Here is a 14,609-nt window from a genome sequence, read left to right on the forward strand (position 1 = left end):
TTAATATCTTTTCCAAATAAACTAAATTTATCTTAATTTTTATAATAAATATTTAAGATAAACATACAATAATTACTTTTTTGCTGATTGAAATGTTTTAAAAAATTAAAATTTTGTACATTTATGTTATGACATACAAAAGCAACTTTCAGGCTTTGTTTTAACGGTTAATCCCTTTTTTACATTTAGCGGTTGTATAAGAAGGTTCTTTAGCCAAACTATTGTAGGAAAACAGTCAAGTATTACATTAAAAAAAGGGGGGGAAAACATGAAAGCAAAAAGTGTTAGCAGGGGCCTGTAATTTAAGAGCCAGGAAAGTTTGAGTTTAGTTTGAGCCTTTTACCTTAAAATGTGCTTCAATTTGTTCATAATGATCCCTTGTGCTGTGTAAATTATTCATATTATTCATATTATATAATTCATTAACAAAAAAATCTTCTGTTTTCATTATGCATGCAGTTTTTATGACCTTGTATGATTAAGTGAGATGTATTTGAGGAATATTTTTTTAAATAATTTCTCACCATATTATGGAAAGATTCATTTTAAATCGACTAAAGAAAAATGTGTCTTCATAATAATAAGTAACAAGTGCTTGATGGTGGCCTGAGGACAGGTGCCGTGTCCCATGATATGCTTTTCATTTATAACACTTGTAATGTGCCACCGAGACAATAGCCTTATCAACGGAAGCACACAGCCTTGCAAACTTGGTAATTCTCCACCTTCCTGCCCTATCCTGTGCTCGTATTAGCATTTCCTCAATACTTAAAGTAAATGGAATGCATTTTCTACCCCAGCGTTGTTTCTGTGCCTCACTAATTTATGTATAAATAAATCCCAACTATTTTATCCCTCCATGAAAAATTCATGATAGTATTTCATGAGGATGCCAGGGGCAGGGCGCTTGGTGCCGCCACCATTATTAGAACAGATGAAGTTTGAGTAATTATGCCACAAATAGTGGAGCTGAGTGCGAATTCTGAGCTAGTGCACATACACAATGCGGTGGCCTCATTAGACCAGTGAGATCCAATTGCAGAGCCACATTAGACTGCACTGTCTAAGCACACATACCTCACTGTGATTTTCTCTTTGACAGCTTTGTAGGCGAAACGGATGCTCATCTGTGATTTCAACATCTTTTATACCCTTTAGGGAGTTTTACAGCTATTCCAAATTAAAAAAGTGCATTTTGGACTACTTTATAGTGCATCGTTTGTTATTCAAGCATCGTAGAGATGTGGAACTGTCATTTATTTTTCTTAGCATATGCCTCTATTTTACTCAGACTGCTCCAGTTTGAGAGTAAGCTACTTTGTGAGTCTATTTTTCACTCGAAATGCCAGTTGTTTTAGTTTAAATTGTAGCTGTTTTATTATTTATTTATTTATTTATTTTAATTGACTTTTTTAGGTAATAAAACAAAATAAAGCATTAATAATAATAATAATTTTAATAAAAAGTAATTTTGGTTTTTATATTTTAAGACAAAGTGAATTTTATTTTATTTATTATTTTTAAATGAAATCCAGTATAAGAAAAATACCACATTTCCAGTTGGCGTTGATGACAGGGTACTTGAGCCGTACTGATGTTGCTATGGGGATATAAGACAAAAAAAGTTTGGAAATCTCTGGCTTAAAGGGTTAGTTCACCCAAAAATGCAAATAATGTCATTTATTACTCACCCTCAGGTCGTTCTTCTTCAAAACACAAATTCAATTATTTTTGATGAAATCCGATGGCTCAGTGAGGCCTCTGTAGACAGCAATGCCACTGAACTTCTCAAGATCCAGAAAGGTACTCAAAACATATTTAAAACAGTTCCTGTGAGTTCAGTGGTTCAATCTTAATATTATAAAGCAACGAGAAAACTTTTTGTGCGGCAAAAAACCAAAATAACGACTTTTCAACGATATCTAGTGATGGCCGATTTCAAAACACTGCTTGGAATCTTTTGTTTCTAATCAGTGATTTGGAGCGCCAAAGTCACGTGATTTCAGCAGTTTGGCATTTTGACACGCGATCCGAATCAATGTTTTGAAATCGCCCATCACTAGATATCGTTGAAAAGTCGTTATTTTGCTTTTTTGGCGCACAAAAAGTTTTCTTGTGGCTTTATAATATTAAGATTGAACCACTGAACTCACATGAACTGTTTTAAATATGATTTTAGTACCTTTCTGGATCTTGAGAAGTTCAATGGCATTGCTGTCAATAGTGGCCTCACTGAGCCATCGGATTTAATCAAAAATATCTCAATTTGTAATGAACGAAGGCCTTACGGGTGTAGAACGATATGAGGGTGAGTAATAAATGACATTATTTTCATTTTTGGGTGAACTAACCCTTTAATGAACAAAAAATTACGTCATTACCTCTGCATGCTTTTTATATATTACCTCATCCTCTTTGGCATAACGCTTGTCAAAGGTAATTTATCATTCAAAAGTTCGAACCTCCCACCAGTGAAAAGCTTTCCGAACACCATCCGCCACTGGATACTGGCCCCCCCAACGGTGGCAGGGTTTCCAGCTTCACATTCAAGCCTTCGCCAAACATGGCATACAGTGTGCTTTTCACAGCCTGCCTCTTCAGAATGGTCTTTGGGAATAGCAGTGGAGGGCTGGCATTGTTCCAGTGTGGTGTGAAGAGAGGGACTGCCGTGGCTAAGGTCAGGGTTAAGCTGACGGATTCTTCCAGAAAACAGGGGCTCACAGACAAGATGTTAATGACCTGAACGATGACTCACCACTTAGGCATCCATCACAAACATGCCTCGGTCCTGAAACACACATGATTGCAAACACAAACAAAAGAGCACCAGATCTGTTTGGCATTGTGCCGTACCTGAGAGATTTGGTATTGTTAACTTCTTTGACCGGCAAGAAGGTAGCTAAATGTATATATCTAACCATTGACAATTCGAGAATTTTCACAGTATTATTAAATGGTTAGTTTACCCAAATTTGGAAATTTTAACATTATTTTCTCACTCTCATGTACTGCAGTTTTTAAGCCCTTATGACTTTCTTTGGATTTGAAAAAAAAAAAAAAAAAAGCTGCTTTTTTTCTATATTTTGTAAGTCAATGGAAATGGTCGGATGCTGTTGGCATATTAAAATGACAAACTAAATCTTTGCCTCTGCCATAGTTCTCAAATCTCATTCACATACTGTATACTCAGATATGGTGCATCAAGAAATGTCATTATTTAATACACTATTAATACACTAAACCAATTACTATCAGCTTTATCTGCTTATCTACATTGAAGGGTTTCTTATGTTTGCATATGTTCTCTATTACAGTTCTTGTGTTAGGTTTGTAGCTTTTAAAAGAGGTTCACCATTTTATATAGCCAAAGTTTATCCTATTCAGAAATACAAATGACATTTAAAATCTATAGTGTAGGGCAATGTCTTTTCTGGAGCCGTTCATAAATTTATGTAATCAAGTCGACTTTTTTCTCTTCCTACTTATTTTGCCATCTAACCTTCCTCCAGGTTCAAATATTCAGTTCTTGAATAGGTTGTTTGCACATGACGTCAAGGCGTGGTGAGAAATGCAGATGGAATACTGCTTCCCATTTAGAAAATAATTTCGCAGGAAGTGATAGGGAAGCAGTATGAAATGCCTATGTTTTGCGCTGTTTATTGTTGCTCTGATCGATCAAACCGAGAAACCACAAGGAGCTTTTATTGTGTACCAAAAGTTATTATTCATCAGGGGGGAAAATGCAAGAAATTGACTGAAAAACACAGGAAAAAGTGTCTTGTAATCCTACGTCTGCGGTTGGCAGGAGCCGAGTTGGATAATGCTTGTGTGTGCAGTAACCACTTTGTCAAAAGTTAATACAACTTGCATATGCAACCACTAACGAAAAAAAAAGTAGTACACTGTAAAAAAGAAATGTTATTTTAACTTAAAAAAGTAAGTTACCTGGTTGCCTTAAAATTGAGTTCGTTGAAATTAAAAATTTGAGTTAATACCATGAAGGCGATTGGTTTGATCAACATAAAAATATTATCAAAATATTATGTTATCTGAACTACATTAATCATCTAAGTTGATTTAACAAAAGAAAGAATGTTACTGTATGATAACAAATCATGAAAATAATTTTTTACAGTGTATGCCTCCATAGTTTTGTATGCTTTCATTTGTTTTCTGGAGTAGAAGAATGTCCGTGCCTGGTTGCATAAAGCACCTTAATTGTAATTTTCCTTAGTATAACATGTTTTGGAAAACTTCACCATTAGTGTTACACAGAGCAAGCAGGTTCAATCTGAGTCTTCTAATGAGACATGATTAGCCGCTTTATGATAAACATTTTAACTTAAATGTTTATTCACATAAACATTGATCAAATTACATACATAGCATACCCTATCTGTATTAACAACATGTCCATGGCAACTGTAGAATTTTATTTTTTAACTGCGAAACCTCGGTTAATGTCGTGAAACACTTAGCGGTTTAAGGGATTATATCAAAGACTTTATATGCAACACCCTTAAGTCATTCCCATAGGTAAGGGGAAATCACGTCTCAAGTCTCAAACTTGAGACTAAAAACTTGAGGTGCTTTATGTAACCAGGCACTGGAGAAGTTGCTTACAGTTTCGATGATAGGCAAATATTCCAATTCAGTAGAAAATTCGCTTCTCTTTATAATGTAAGGGTCACGTCCAACATATGTTGTGATTTTCTCTTTATACCTCTCTTGTAATAATGTCTAAACCAGTACATTAAGGACTTTCTTCCATCTCGTCCATTCTGCTTTACACTTCCTGCCTTCCATCTGAATTTTGCGCATCATCAGAATCACGTGATTGTTACAATCAAGCTATTATGATTCAGTCCCATCAGTCGAGTTCACTTGAGCCACAGCATTTATCTGCTTTTCTTCATTGAAGGGTTTCTCAAGGTTAGTGTTTCCTGCTAACCTTCTCATACCCTTAGTGAGCCATACAAACAAATGGACTATATTTAGAGTTTCAGTCAAGATCTGAAACCCACAGGATCTCAAGGTGGTGGCTTTGTGCTTATAACCGAGTAATTTGTAATAGTTTGTGTGTGTTATTGTGCACATGCCCACCGTAAGACAGCAGGATTGCAGTTTTTAAGTGCTGCCTCTGTTATTGTTGGCTGGACATGCAGCTCTAAGGGGGCATAATTGGGCAGAGGAAAATGGAGTGGCTTGTGCTGGTGAAAAAAAGAGAGAAGACGACGAGGTCTCTGTGCTTGAATGAGAGTAGGGGATGGTATTTACATGCAAATTGCATCTGGTCTTCCAACTGTCTAGTTACCTCACCCTTTTAAGCCGCTGGCCCAGTTATCATGCTGTTTACACAATAAACACCACAATAAGGTTAATGTCTTTTGATGCATCTGGCTAAATGCAATATTATCATCAACAGTTGCATAACCTGGCTCCAGCTTTATTGCAAACAGCTGCCGGGCAACTGCGAATCACAGCAAGTCACTTTTTTGGGGTTTATTTTGGTTTCCTAGGCAACGGAATGGGGCCCAGACGAAGACACCAGGAGGTCCTGTCAAAGCAAAGGGAAGACGGAGGTAACTTTAAACCCCCAGGTTCTCTGTTGAATAGGCACATTGCTTACAAAATGATGACAGCCCATTGGCCAGAGAGGTTGGGTATTGTTGAGGTTTGTGGGAGGGCAATATGTTCAGCTTACTTATTCAGTATTTTTAAAGCCCAAAGGTCAGTATTTTCTTTTTTTGAGCTTATCGTTTGCTGAATGTGAAAGGCAAAATGAAAAATCCACTAGCAGATTAAAACGTTGCAGGAAAAAGTGTTTTTGCAATTATTAAAGCATTGCAAGAAAAAGCTGAGCTCTTTTGAATGACTGTAAAGAACCGGTTCTCACCACCAACACTGAAACTAGTTTATTTCAAGAGTTTGAGCATGCTGAATGAAAATGGCCTAGCCTTTTTGGAATATGGAGTTTGCCGTAATTTTGTAATTTCTCAGAATGATACACACCTTCTGCAAAGACTGATCTCCTGCTCACATATTAAGTAAGGGATGAACTACAAAAACCAACATGGTGGGGGTTTCAAATAGACAACAGAAACCACAGTCCCTTAGCTGTTAATTTAAGCTACGTGGCTTTATGCCTCAGTGACGTTAGAGTGCTTATCACTTCCCATCCTGTTTGAAATACTGTCACTTTTACAGTCAACTGCACAAGAAGGTTGATGCTGTGACTCACTGATCCAGTGTTAGATGGGATTATTTATGGATTGTAGTACAAATGAAAGCTGAAGTAATCACATTCCTTGGTGAAGCATAAGTGCTCTCACTGGAAATAGTGGATATGTTCGGAATAGCATATTAGCATCCTTTGTCATAACATTATAAATAAATGATAATTTCAATAATAATATTGAGCAAGAATCCTGCAAAAAAATTTTTTTAGTTTACACTACAGTTCAAAAGTTTGGCGTCAGTAAGATAGGAAGATTAAAGGGTTAGTTCACCCAAAAATGAAAATGATCCCATAATGTACTCACCCTCAAGCCATCCTAGGTGTATATGACTTTCTTCCTTCAGCAAAACACAATCAGAGTTATATTAAAAAATATCCTGGCTCTTCCATGCTTTATAATGGGAGTGAACAGTAACCGTGATTTTGAAGCCCAAAAAGCACATCCAGATTTTATTCAGAAAGGACACATTAAATTGATCAAAAGTGTCAGTAAAACACTTACATTTTTACAAAAACTTATGATTTAAAAAAAAAAAAGGTTCTTTTCAACTATCATCTTTCGATCTCTCTTCATCAAAGAATCCTGGAAAAAAAAAAAAAAAAAAAAAAAAAAATATATATATATATATATATATATATATATAATCAATCATGGTTTCCACAAAAATATTTAGCAGCAGAACTCTTTTCAACCAAATCAGCATATTAGAATGATTTCTAAAAGATCATGTGATACTAAAGAATGGAGTAATGGCTGATGAGAATTCAGATTTGCCATCACAGGAATAAATTACATTTCAAAATATTTTAAAATAGAAAACTATTACTTTATGGGACTGTCAGGAGTTCTTAGAAGACATTTTCACAATATTATTGAATTAAACATGGAACATAGTTTTGCTTTTTTCATATTGCTATTTTCATACATTGTTAATTACATATTTTAAATTGTATTCATTACAGTCGTAATTTGTCACTGCCAACATGCCACTGCTATTATCATACTGTCAAATGTATTGTCCTCCTGCAGGTGGAGTGTCAAAACTACATCCGCGTGTTGCTTGTCAACAAGACAGAGGTGATCACCTGTGGTACCAATGCCTTCCAGCCCCTTTGTATCACCAGAGAGGTAAGCATCCATCAGTTAAATGAGCGGTCTCAACTGGAACTTTTATTAAAGTGTGTGTGTTATCCATGCTGTATCCTTCTTTCAGGCAGGGAACATGAGCAGAGTGTTGGAGAGGGTGAATGGAGTGGCCCGTTGTCCCTACGACCCCCGTCATAATTCGACGGCTGTGGTGACCGAAAGCGGAGAGCTGTACGCCGCCACGGTCATCGATTTCTCCGGCCGGGACCCTGTCATCTACCGCAGCCTAGGAGGAATGCCGCCTCTGCGGACCGCCCAGTACAACTCCAAATGGCTTAATGGTACATTAATCTCATCATCTAATGTCTGATAGTCTCATATTCCAGGGATCGTCTGGAAAATTTCAACATTTCTGTTGCTGCCCGTCCATTTTTTTCTGTCCTACTAATATGCAGCCAAATTGCCAAATGGTGTTCTTCAAATGAAAAATTATGATACTTTATTCAATTGGTAATAGCACTACCCATACGAAAGAAAAATCACAAGTTGTTTCCCCTAGACAACAATGAGATTAAATGGAAATCAAACCATGCTTTTTTGCTGAAGTCTCCTGAAACTAAAAAGTCTCTTAAAAAAATCTCACATGCATCTCCTCTTTTTAGTATAGATTTCAGAATTTTCTCAAAGTGCTCAGATTTTCCAAAAGAACAAAGTCTCTTATCAAACAAGCAGAAATTAGGTTTCAATTTGATCTCAATCATTTCTCATCAAACATGTTATTTTAGTATCATTGATATACTATTATAGTTTTTGTTAATATTTTAAAATAGATTTTATTTTATATTTTCTGTTTTCACTTTAATCTTGAAGTTTTAGTAATTTTGTTGTGTGTTTTTGTCATTTTTATTATCATTATTGAATATGTTTATATAGTATTTTTATTATTATTATTATTATTATTATTTTTTGGTACTTTACCTTAAACTAAACGAAATTGAGAAATGTAGTCTTGAAATAGGTTTGAGGCTTTTTTTTTTTTTCAGTTAACATTTATTTTATTAGTAACGAAAATGTTTTAGTTTTAGTTAAGAATAATAACCCTGGTCCATGTTTGATGTGACCTACTGTAAGTGCATATGACAAGTTTCTATACCATATCTAGCCTTTTGTTAGGTATGGAGTTGTAGATTGTCCTTTAACAAAAAGCGAGAAGAGCAAAGCTACACTCTCACAGTTGCATCCTTTGTATGTAAGGCAGATTTTTAGAGTAGCCCAAGCCTGTCAGGGGAGGAGCCAGTCAAACATGGAGACGAACGAAACTCAGCATACTTCCTGCAAAAAGTCAAAAGGTGTCAATAATCTCCCAGCTGCTGACACTGTACCTTTTCCCACAGAAAATTCATCCAACACCAGTCAAAAAAGAATAAGCAGAAAGTTGTGATGCCAGAGCTGTAAGTCATACAGCGAGGCTTCACCGAGGATGTGTCAGAGTAGTTGAGGTGAAAGTAGAAGGACATAGACAAGGGTTGGAGAGTTAGAGGTGGTGGTGCAAGTGTAGAATTGGGTGGGACGGAGTAACGTTCATGCATCCAGCAGTGTAATTATTCCTCATGGCCGAGAGAGGGTGAAATTGCAGCTGCAACGCTTCACGTCACCCAGTCGGCCTGTAGTTTCACTGTAGGTTCACACTTCAGGAGAGAGAAAGACAAAAAGTGAGATTATTGGAGTATGCACATTTAGTACCTGCAGTCTAGGGACACATATATTGACCATATTTGAATAAAATCAGCACAAGAAAGTTTGAAATCAATGTGAATTGCTATTTTACTTCTTTAATGTTGCATAATTCAAAATGAAACAGGAAATGTACAACTTGCATGAGTTGTGAGTTTGCACTATTTGTGGCTTTTGTAGCTAAAGTAGCTATTTGGTTAATAGGTAACAACATTATCAAGCTGTTCATTAATAGTTTGCACAACTCTTTCTTCAAATATGTCTTTTTCCAGCACAGCCAAAGTAAAACCACTAACCTTTCAATCACGTGTGTTAGCTGGATGCAGACTCAATGGAGATAAAGTGTGAATTAAGAACTTGTTTTTCAACTGGGGTTCAGTGAAGAACAGCATGAACCACAAGGGTCCACAATCGAATCCATCCGCCCTGTTATTTTACCAGTTGTGCCAGGTGCTGCTGACTAAATGTTTTTTTGTTTTTTAACACTGGGCCTGTGTGGAGTCGGACCTGAAGTGAGATGTGATATTGTTTTAGCACAGCTCTGATTCAATGAGAAATATCATCATCGCCAACAGCGGGGCTATTAGAACATGCCTCTCTCCTCTGGAGCTTATTGGGACTCATAATTCACTTCCCAGCTTAGTATTTTCAACTGACTGCTGCCCACAGATAAACACACACACACATACAGGGACTCCTGATGGAGTGGCGGTGTGGAAATGAGGCAGTATTTACGTTCAGCATGGAAGAAGGAAAATACCGTTTGTCAAGTTCAGTCCCACAGAAATCAGCACACTCACACCCTGCCCATTCCAGCTTAGCAAAGTGACTTGATTAGTTTGTGCAGTCACTGAGAAGTATTTGTTGTAGTTCCTAAATGCATCAGTATTGGTATTCACTGTGTCTCTCTGATCTGTGAGGAAGTGTAGTTATGATGTCTCATTGAACCTCACAGTATCAACAATCCTTCGTGAATACATTTGGACAGAGAATTGAATCATTTTTTAAAGTTCACCTCTTTTCATATGTACAATGGTCCAATTAGCCAATGAAGGCCAATGACATGTAACTTATGTACCATGTAATATGATACATATTCATATACTAGTGAATTTGGATGGTACCAGGTACTTCAAATACATGTCCAAAAAAACCATGAGACTACTGTGGTACATGTCCAAAAAGATGTGGCATTACCCTGATACCATATCCAAAATACCATATTGCCATATTACTTTTGGTACTTTTTGTTAGTGAAAAGTCATCATTTATTCACTCAAAATACTGGGATGGCATCAGGTGTTATATATATTTTGTTATATGTTATACTATTAAATGCTTGAATTTGATTGGTTGACGAACGTTCTAAGGTGTGCTATTATTTTTTTGCAGGGAAACGCACGCTAAAGTAGTTCTAGGCAGGTCTTGACCGCATTACATGTCCATATCACTTCGCCAAATGATTTCAGTTGTTTTAAAAGTCCATGCAGCCTACATCAGCAAAAGAACCAAAACTCACAATGACACTGACCAAGCAAATAAATATAGTAAACAATAGGATAAAAATGGCAAAAAATGGCGTTCTCTTTCTTCCACTCTCTCTCCTACTCAAACACACACACACACACATACAGTACAGACACACACTCACACACAAACGTGTTGTCAGCACTGTTCTGATGATTTTAACAGTAAAATAGTTTAGCAACTTAAAAGCTACATGACATGTATCACTAGTGAGGTAATAATGGCGCTGTTCTTGAAGCAGATAAACTTACAGTTTCGCTACTAGTAGACGCTGTTGCTGAACACTGTTGAGAGATGCACAGACTCAGGTAATCTCTCTAATAACTGCATTAATAGCTGCATTAGTCTGCTATCAGTGGCTCAAACCTCCGTTATTAGCTCTAAAATGTAGGCGTTGTATGAGATGTGTAAGAATTAGTCCTACACACAAAAGCATTTTAAGGACAAAAACCTGACACATGTCTTGAAATACAACATATGAATAAAGTCTTGAAGTGTGGTAACTGTAGTATAAGCAGAATAACTGACTCCAGTCAGTTGAATTATTGTCTGTTCTGTTGAAAAATTCCCTCTAAAAGGAATGATATGAATCTGAAAGTATCATTTTTTTTTTTCCAGTGAAGAAGAAATAATTTTCTGCTTGGTTCCCCTTTTGTATGAATGCATTGAATATTGCAGTCATGTGGGTTACATTAATGGTGCTTTTTTGTGATTTTTGGACCAGCACATGGTACGATGCACAAAGGTCCAGTCCAGTTTCGACCATATCTTTCTGTCATAGTCAGTTTGTGCGGATAGAGCAGTATTGTTTTTTGGGGGTTTTTTGTCCACGTTGAAATTTCTCTGGGTTGTTTCTGGATCAGTGTCCACTGAGATTTGGTATTTATTGTGTTTAAAATTGAATCAAAAACAGTTATGGCTATTGATGCCTCTCCTGGGCTTCATGGCATAACAGTAATTTCATTTTCGTAAACTGCTGCGATGGCCCCAGCAGTTATTATAGTCATGCCTATTTACAGGTGAATATCTACGGCATGCATTACTGGATGGGCTTGGGAATAAACAGGCCTTAGGGGTAAGACATTATTCAGAGTATGCGATATTAACTCTGACTAATGCAATCCAGACCAGTGCCACCTGGACCGACGGGACGGCTTTGTGCATTCAGAATCATTTTTGCACACAGTTTTCTGCTCCAGTCTAAGGCAGGCCTAAGCGGATATTCAGAAAGAGTGGAACTAAGAAATTTAAGGAAAAGGGATGCAGGCCAGTTTGCTGTGGAAGTAAAATAATTGATTTGGCATTTAAGCGACTTCATGCTGCATTGCTGAGAGTCCTGCTGTTTGAAATGCTTGTTTTACCCATAAGGTCTTTAGCAACACTTCGTTTTCATTCTCCCTCAGAGCCTCACTTCATCTCGGCTTACGACGTGGGTCTTTTCACCTTCTTCTTCTTGAGGGAAAACGCAGTGGAGCACGACTGCGGTAAGACAGTGTATTCACGGGTGGCACGGGTGTGTAAGAACGACATAGGAGGCCGATTCTTGCTGGAGGACACGTGGACCACCTTCACGAAGGCCAGACTCAACTGCTCACGGTCGGGAGAGATCCCATTCTACTACAATGAACTACAGAGCACCTTCTACCTGCCCGAACAGGACCTCATCTATGGCATCTTCACCACCAATGTGTAAGTTTAGTTAACAGCATTATTTTGTGTAGCTGTTTGAGTGACATGTAGTACTTTTGTAGTGCTGAGGTGTGACATGCTGTACTCCATCTAAAACTATTTTAATTTTAAAAATGAATTAATATATTTATATATGTATATAATAAATATGAAAAATAATTATTTATATTATATATGTATTTATATATTTTATGTTTAAAGGATAAGTTAACATTTATTGAGGTTTCTAAGGTTGTTTAGATATTTTTACTGGAAAACAAAATAAAAAAATACTGAATGTGAGAGAAGTTTTACAGTGACAAATTACGGCATCTGAAATATACACTTTCCCATATATTTATAGACATATTATGTCCAAATATATACACACTTAAGAAGTGAACGTGTAGGAAACTTGTGCTTTGTAAAAACAAATAGCTGTGAATATCATTTGTCAAGATGAACAATTTGAATTACACCTGAACTTAAGAAATGAGTTGAAACGAGTCTGTTTCAGTGTGTTCAAGAAATGTGAGAAGGCCTTAGAGAGTAGTACATGAATGTGTTGCATATCTTTTACAGTTTGGACAGAAAATAAATTAGTGCTAAATTAACAAACATATTTTTGCCCTTGCAAGTCACTTTGCTAACAAAGTATTTAAGGATATAAATTTAATATATTAGGTAAGCTAGTAGCTAGTAATGGTGACAGTTGCAGCTTTCACAGACTTTCTTAATTAATATTTTAATGAAATCTTCATATTTTTCTGTCCTCAATCACTTCTTTCTCTTTATATCCCTATCTTGCTGTTCAAAATTTTATACTCACCTTCTGCATACTTCACATTACACACTGTTTATTGCATATTATGTTATGTAGCATTTGATTCATAATGCGGTATGCAACAAAATATTTTTTTATCCAATACTTATCCAGTATTGCAGCACGTCTTAGAGATATTGTCCTTAGAAAGAATCACTTGTCCATTCCTTTCGATTAAAACGTCTAGTAAATATATAAATGTAAAGTATCATTTTTGTCGAAGTATACCAGAAAATACTGTATGCATACTGTCTGCTTAGTGGTTGAATAAAAAGTTTTACCTTTTATCACTACTGGAGAAAAAATTGTTTGTATAATTTTGCATTCTCCTGAGAAACTTTGCATTCACTTGCAAATAGCTCAAAAGGGTTTGCAAGTGAACGCAAAGTTTCTCGGGGAACGTAAAATGTTTTGCGAGTGAACCCAAAGTTTCTCATGGGGAACACAAGACGTTTGCGAAAGAACGCAAAAGAACTGTCTTATTTATCATTGACTTATTATTTTTCCACCATCATTTCCCTTTTCCCCATAATTTCCCTCTTTAGGACTGTGTGCATACTTCCTTTCAAATATACAGCAATTAGTAGTATACAGTATAATTTTCAATACTACCTCTCTTGCTCTCCTTCCCTATATTTCATACTATATCTCTCTCGTTCTCATTCATTTTATCTCTGTTTCTGTTTTGTTTCTTTTCCTGTCCCCTTTTGCTCCCTGCCCCAGTAGGAACAGAATATGGTAATGCAATCAGAACAACAGAGTCTCCATCTGTCTGTGGTAAATTGAACACCTTAAGCAATGCTCCCTGGGGTTTGGGGCTGCAAAACAGAGAGGACGGGCATGGGAGGAGTGCAGTGAGACAGAACGCAAGAGTGCAGCCAAAAAAGCCTGAAAGTGTTGGTAGTAGTTTGCCCTGAGGTATTGGCAGACTAAGCGCATACTTTCATTGAGTTGGCTGAAGGTGTCAAAGCAGTATATGTCCTCATACTGAGCTTACAGACAGTAACAACCATCTAATATGTATTAGATGTATTGTGAAAAGCTACTCAAGGTAATGGACTTTATTTTTTTTATTTTTTATGGATATTATATACTACAGGCCTTTTCTTTTCTTTCCGTTTTTTATTTTTATTTTTTTTATCCTACGCACCAAAGTAACATAGATATATTAGCTTTTCAGTGTTTGGCGCAGTCTCCTCAGCTGTTTTATGATTATTATTGTTCATAAATTTAACTTGACCATCGGTATGTTTTATTAAATTGCTGTTGCTGCATTTTATAAAGGCAGTAAGTCATGAGTGGTTGCACTTTGCAGAGGTTTTACCTCGGTTTTCTAAAAGGGTTTCTGCAATGGCCTTAACTGCTAAAATCACTGTTTCTCTTTCTCTTATTGCTTGCCTATTGCAAGGCTCTTCTGATTCTGATTCTGATTCTGATTGGTCAGTCATAGCATTGTGTGGTCAAATCTTTTGTATAATGACAATTTTACTGGATAATTGACTCTGGCAACTATTTTCTATATAGCTATGCTA

At 36.4% G+C, this 14,609-nt stretch overlaps 1 protein-coding gene across 9 annotated transcripts in view; it reads left to right on the forward strand.

Annotated features, from left to right (window-relative positions):
* The window catches only part of sema5ba (sema domain, seven thrombospondin repeats (type 1 and type 1-like), transmembrane domain (TM) and short cytoplasmic domain, (semaphorin) 5Ba), a 144,142-nt gene that overhangs the window by 89,806 nt on the left and 39,727 nt on the right, over window positions 1-14,609 (forward strand). For all 9 annotated transcript variants that reach the window (XR_007931689.1, XM_051906160.1, XM_051906158.1 and 6 more), the window contains 4 exons: window positions 5,520-5,582; window positions 7,269-7,367; window positions 7,453-7,666; window positions 11,990-12,275. Coding sequence is in view for 8 of the 9 variants with exons in the window: in XM_051906160.1 (XP_051762120.1) it covers window positions 5,520-5,582; window positions 7,269-7,367; window positions 7,453-7,666; window positions 11,990-12,275 (662 nt within the window). In the remaining variant the exon portion in view is untranslated. The remainder of the gene's footprint in view (window positions 1-5,519; window positions 5,583-7,268; window positions 7,368-7,452; window positions 7,667-11,989; window positions 12,276-14,609) is intronic.

This window comes from Ctenopharyngodon idella, chromosome 9 (assembly GCF_019924925.1).
Source record: "Ctenopharyngodon idella isolate HZGC_01 chromosome 9, HZGC01, whole genome shotgun sequence".
Lineage (NCBI taxonomy): Eukaryota > Metazoa > Chordata > Actinopteri > Cypriniformes > Xenocyprididae > Ctenopharyngodon > Ctenopharyngodon idella.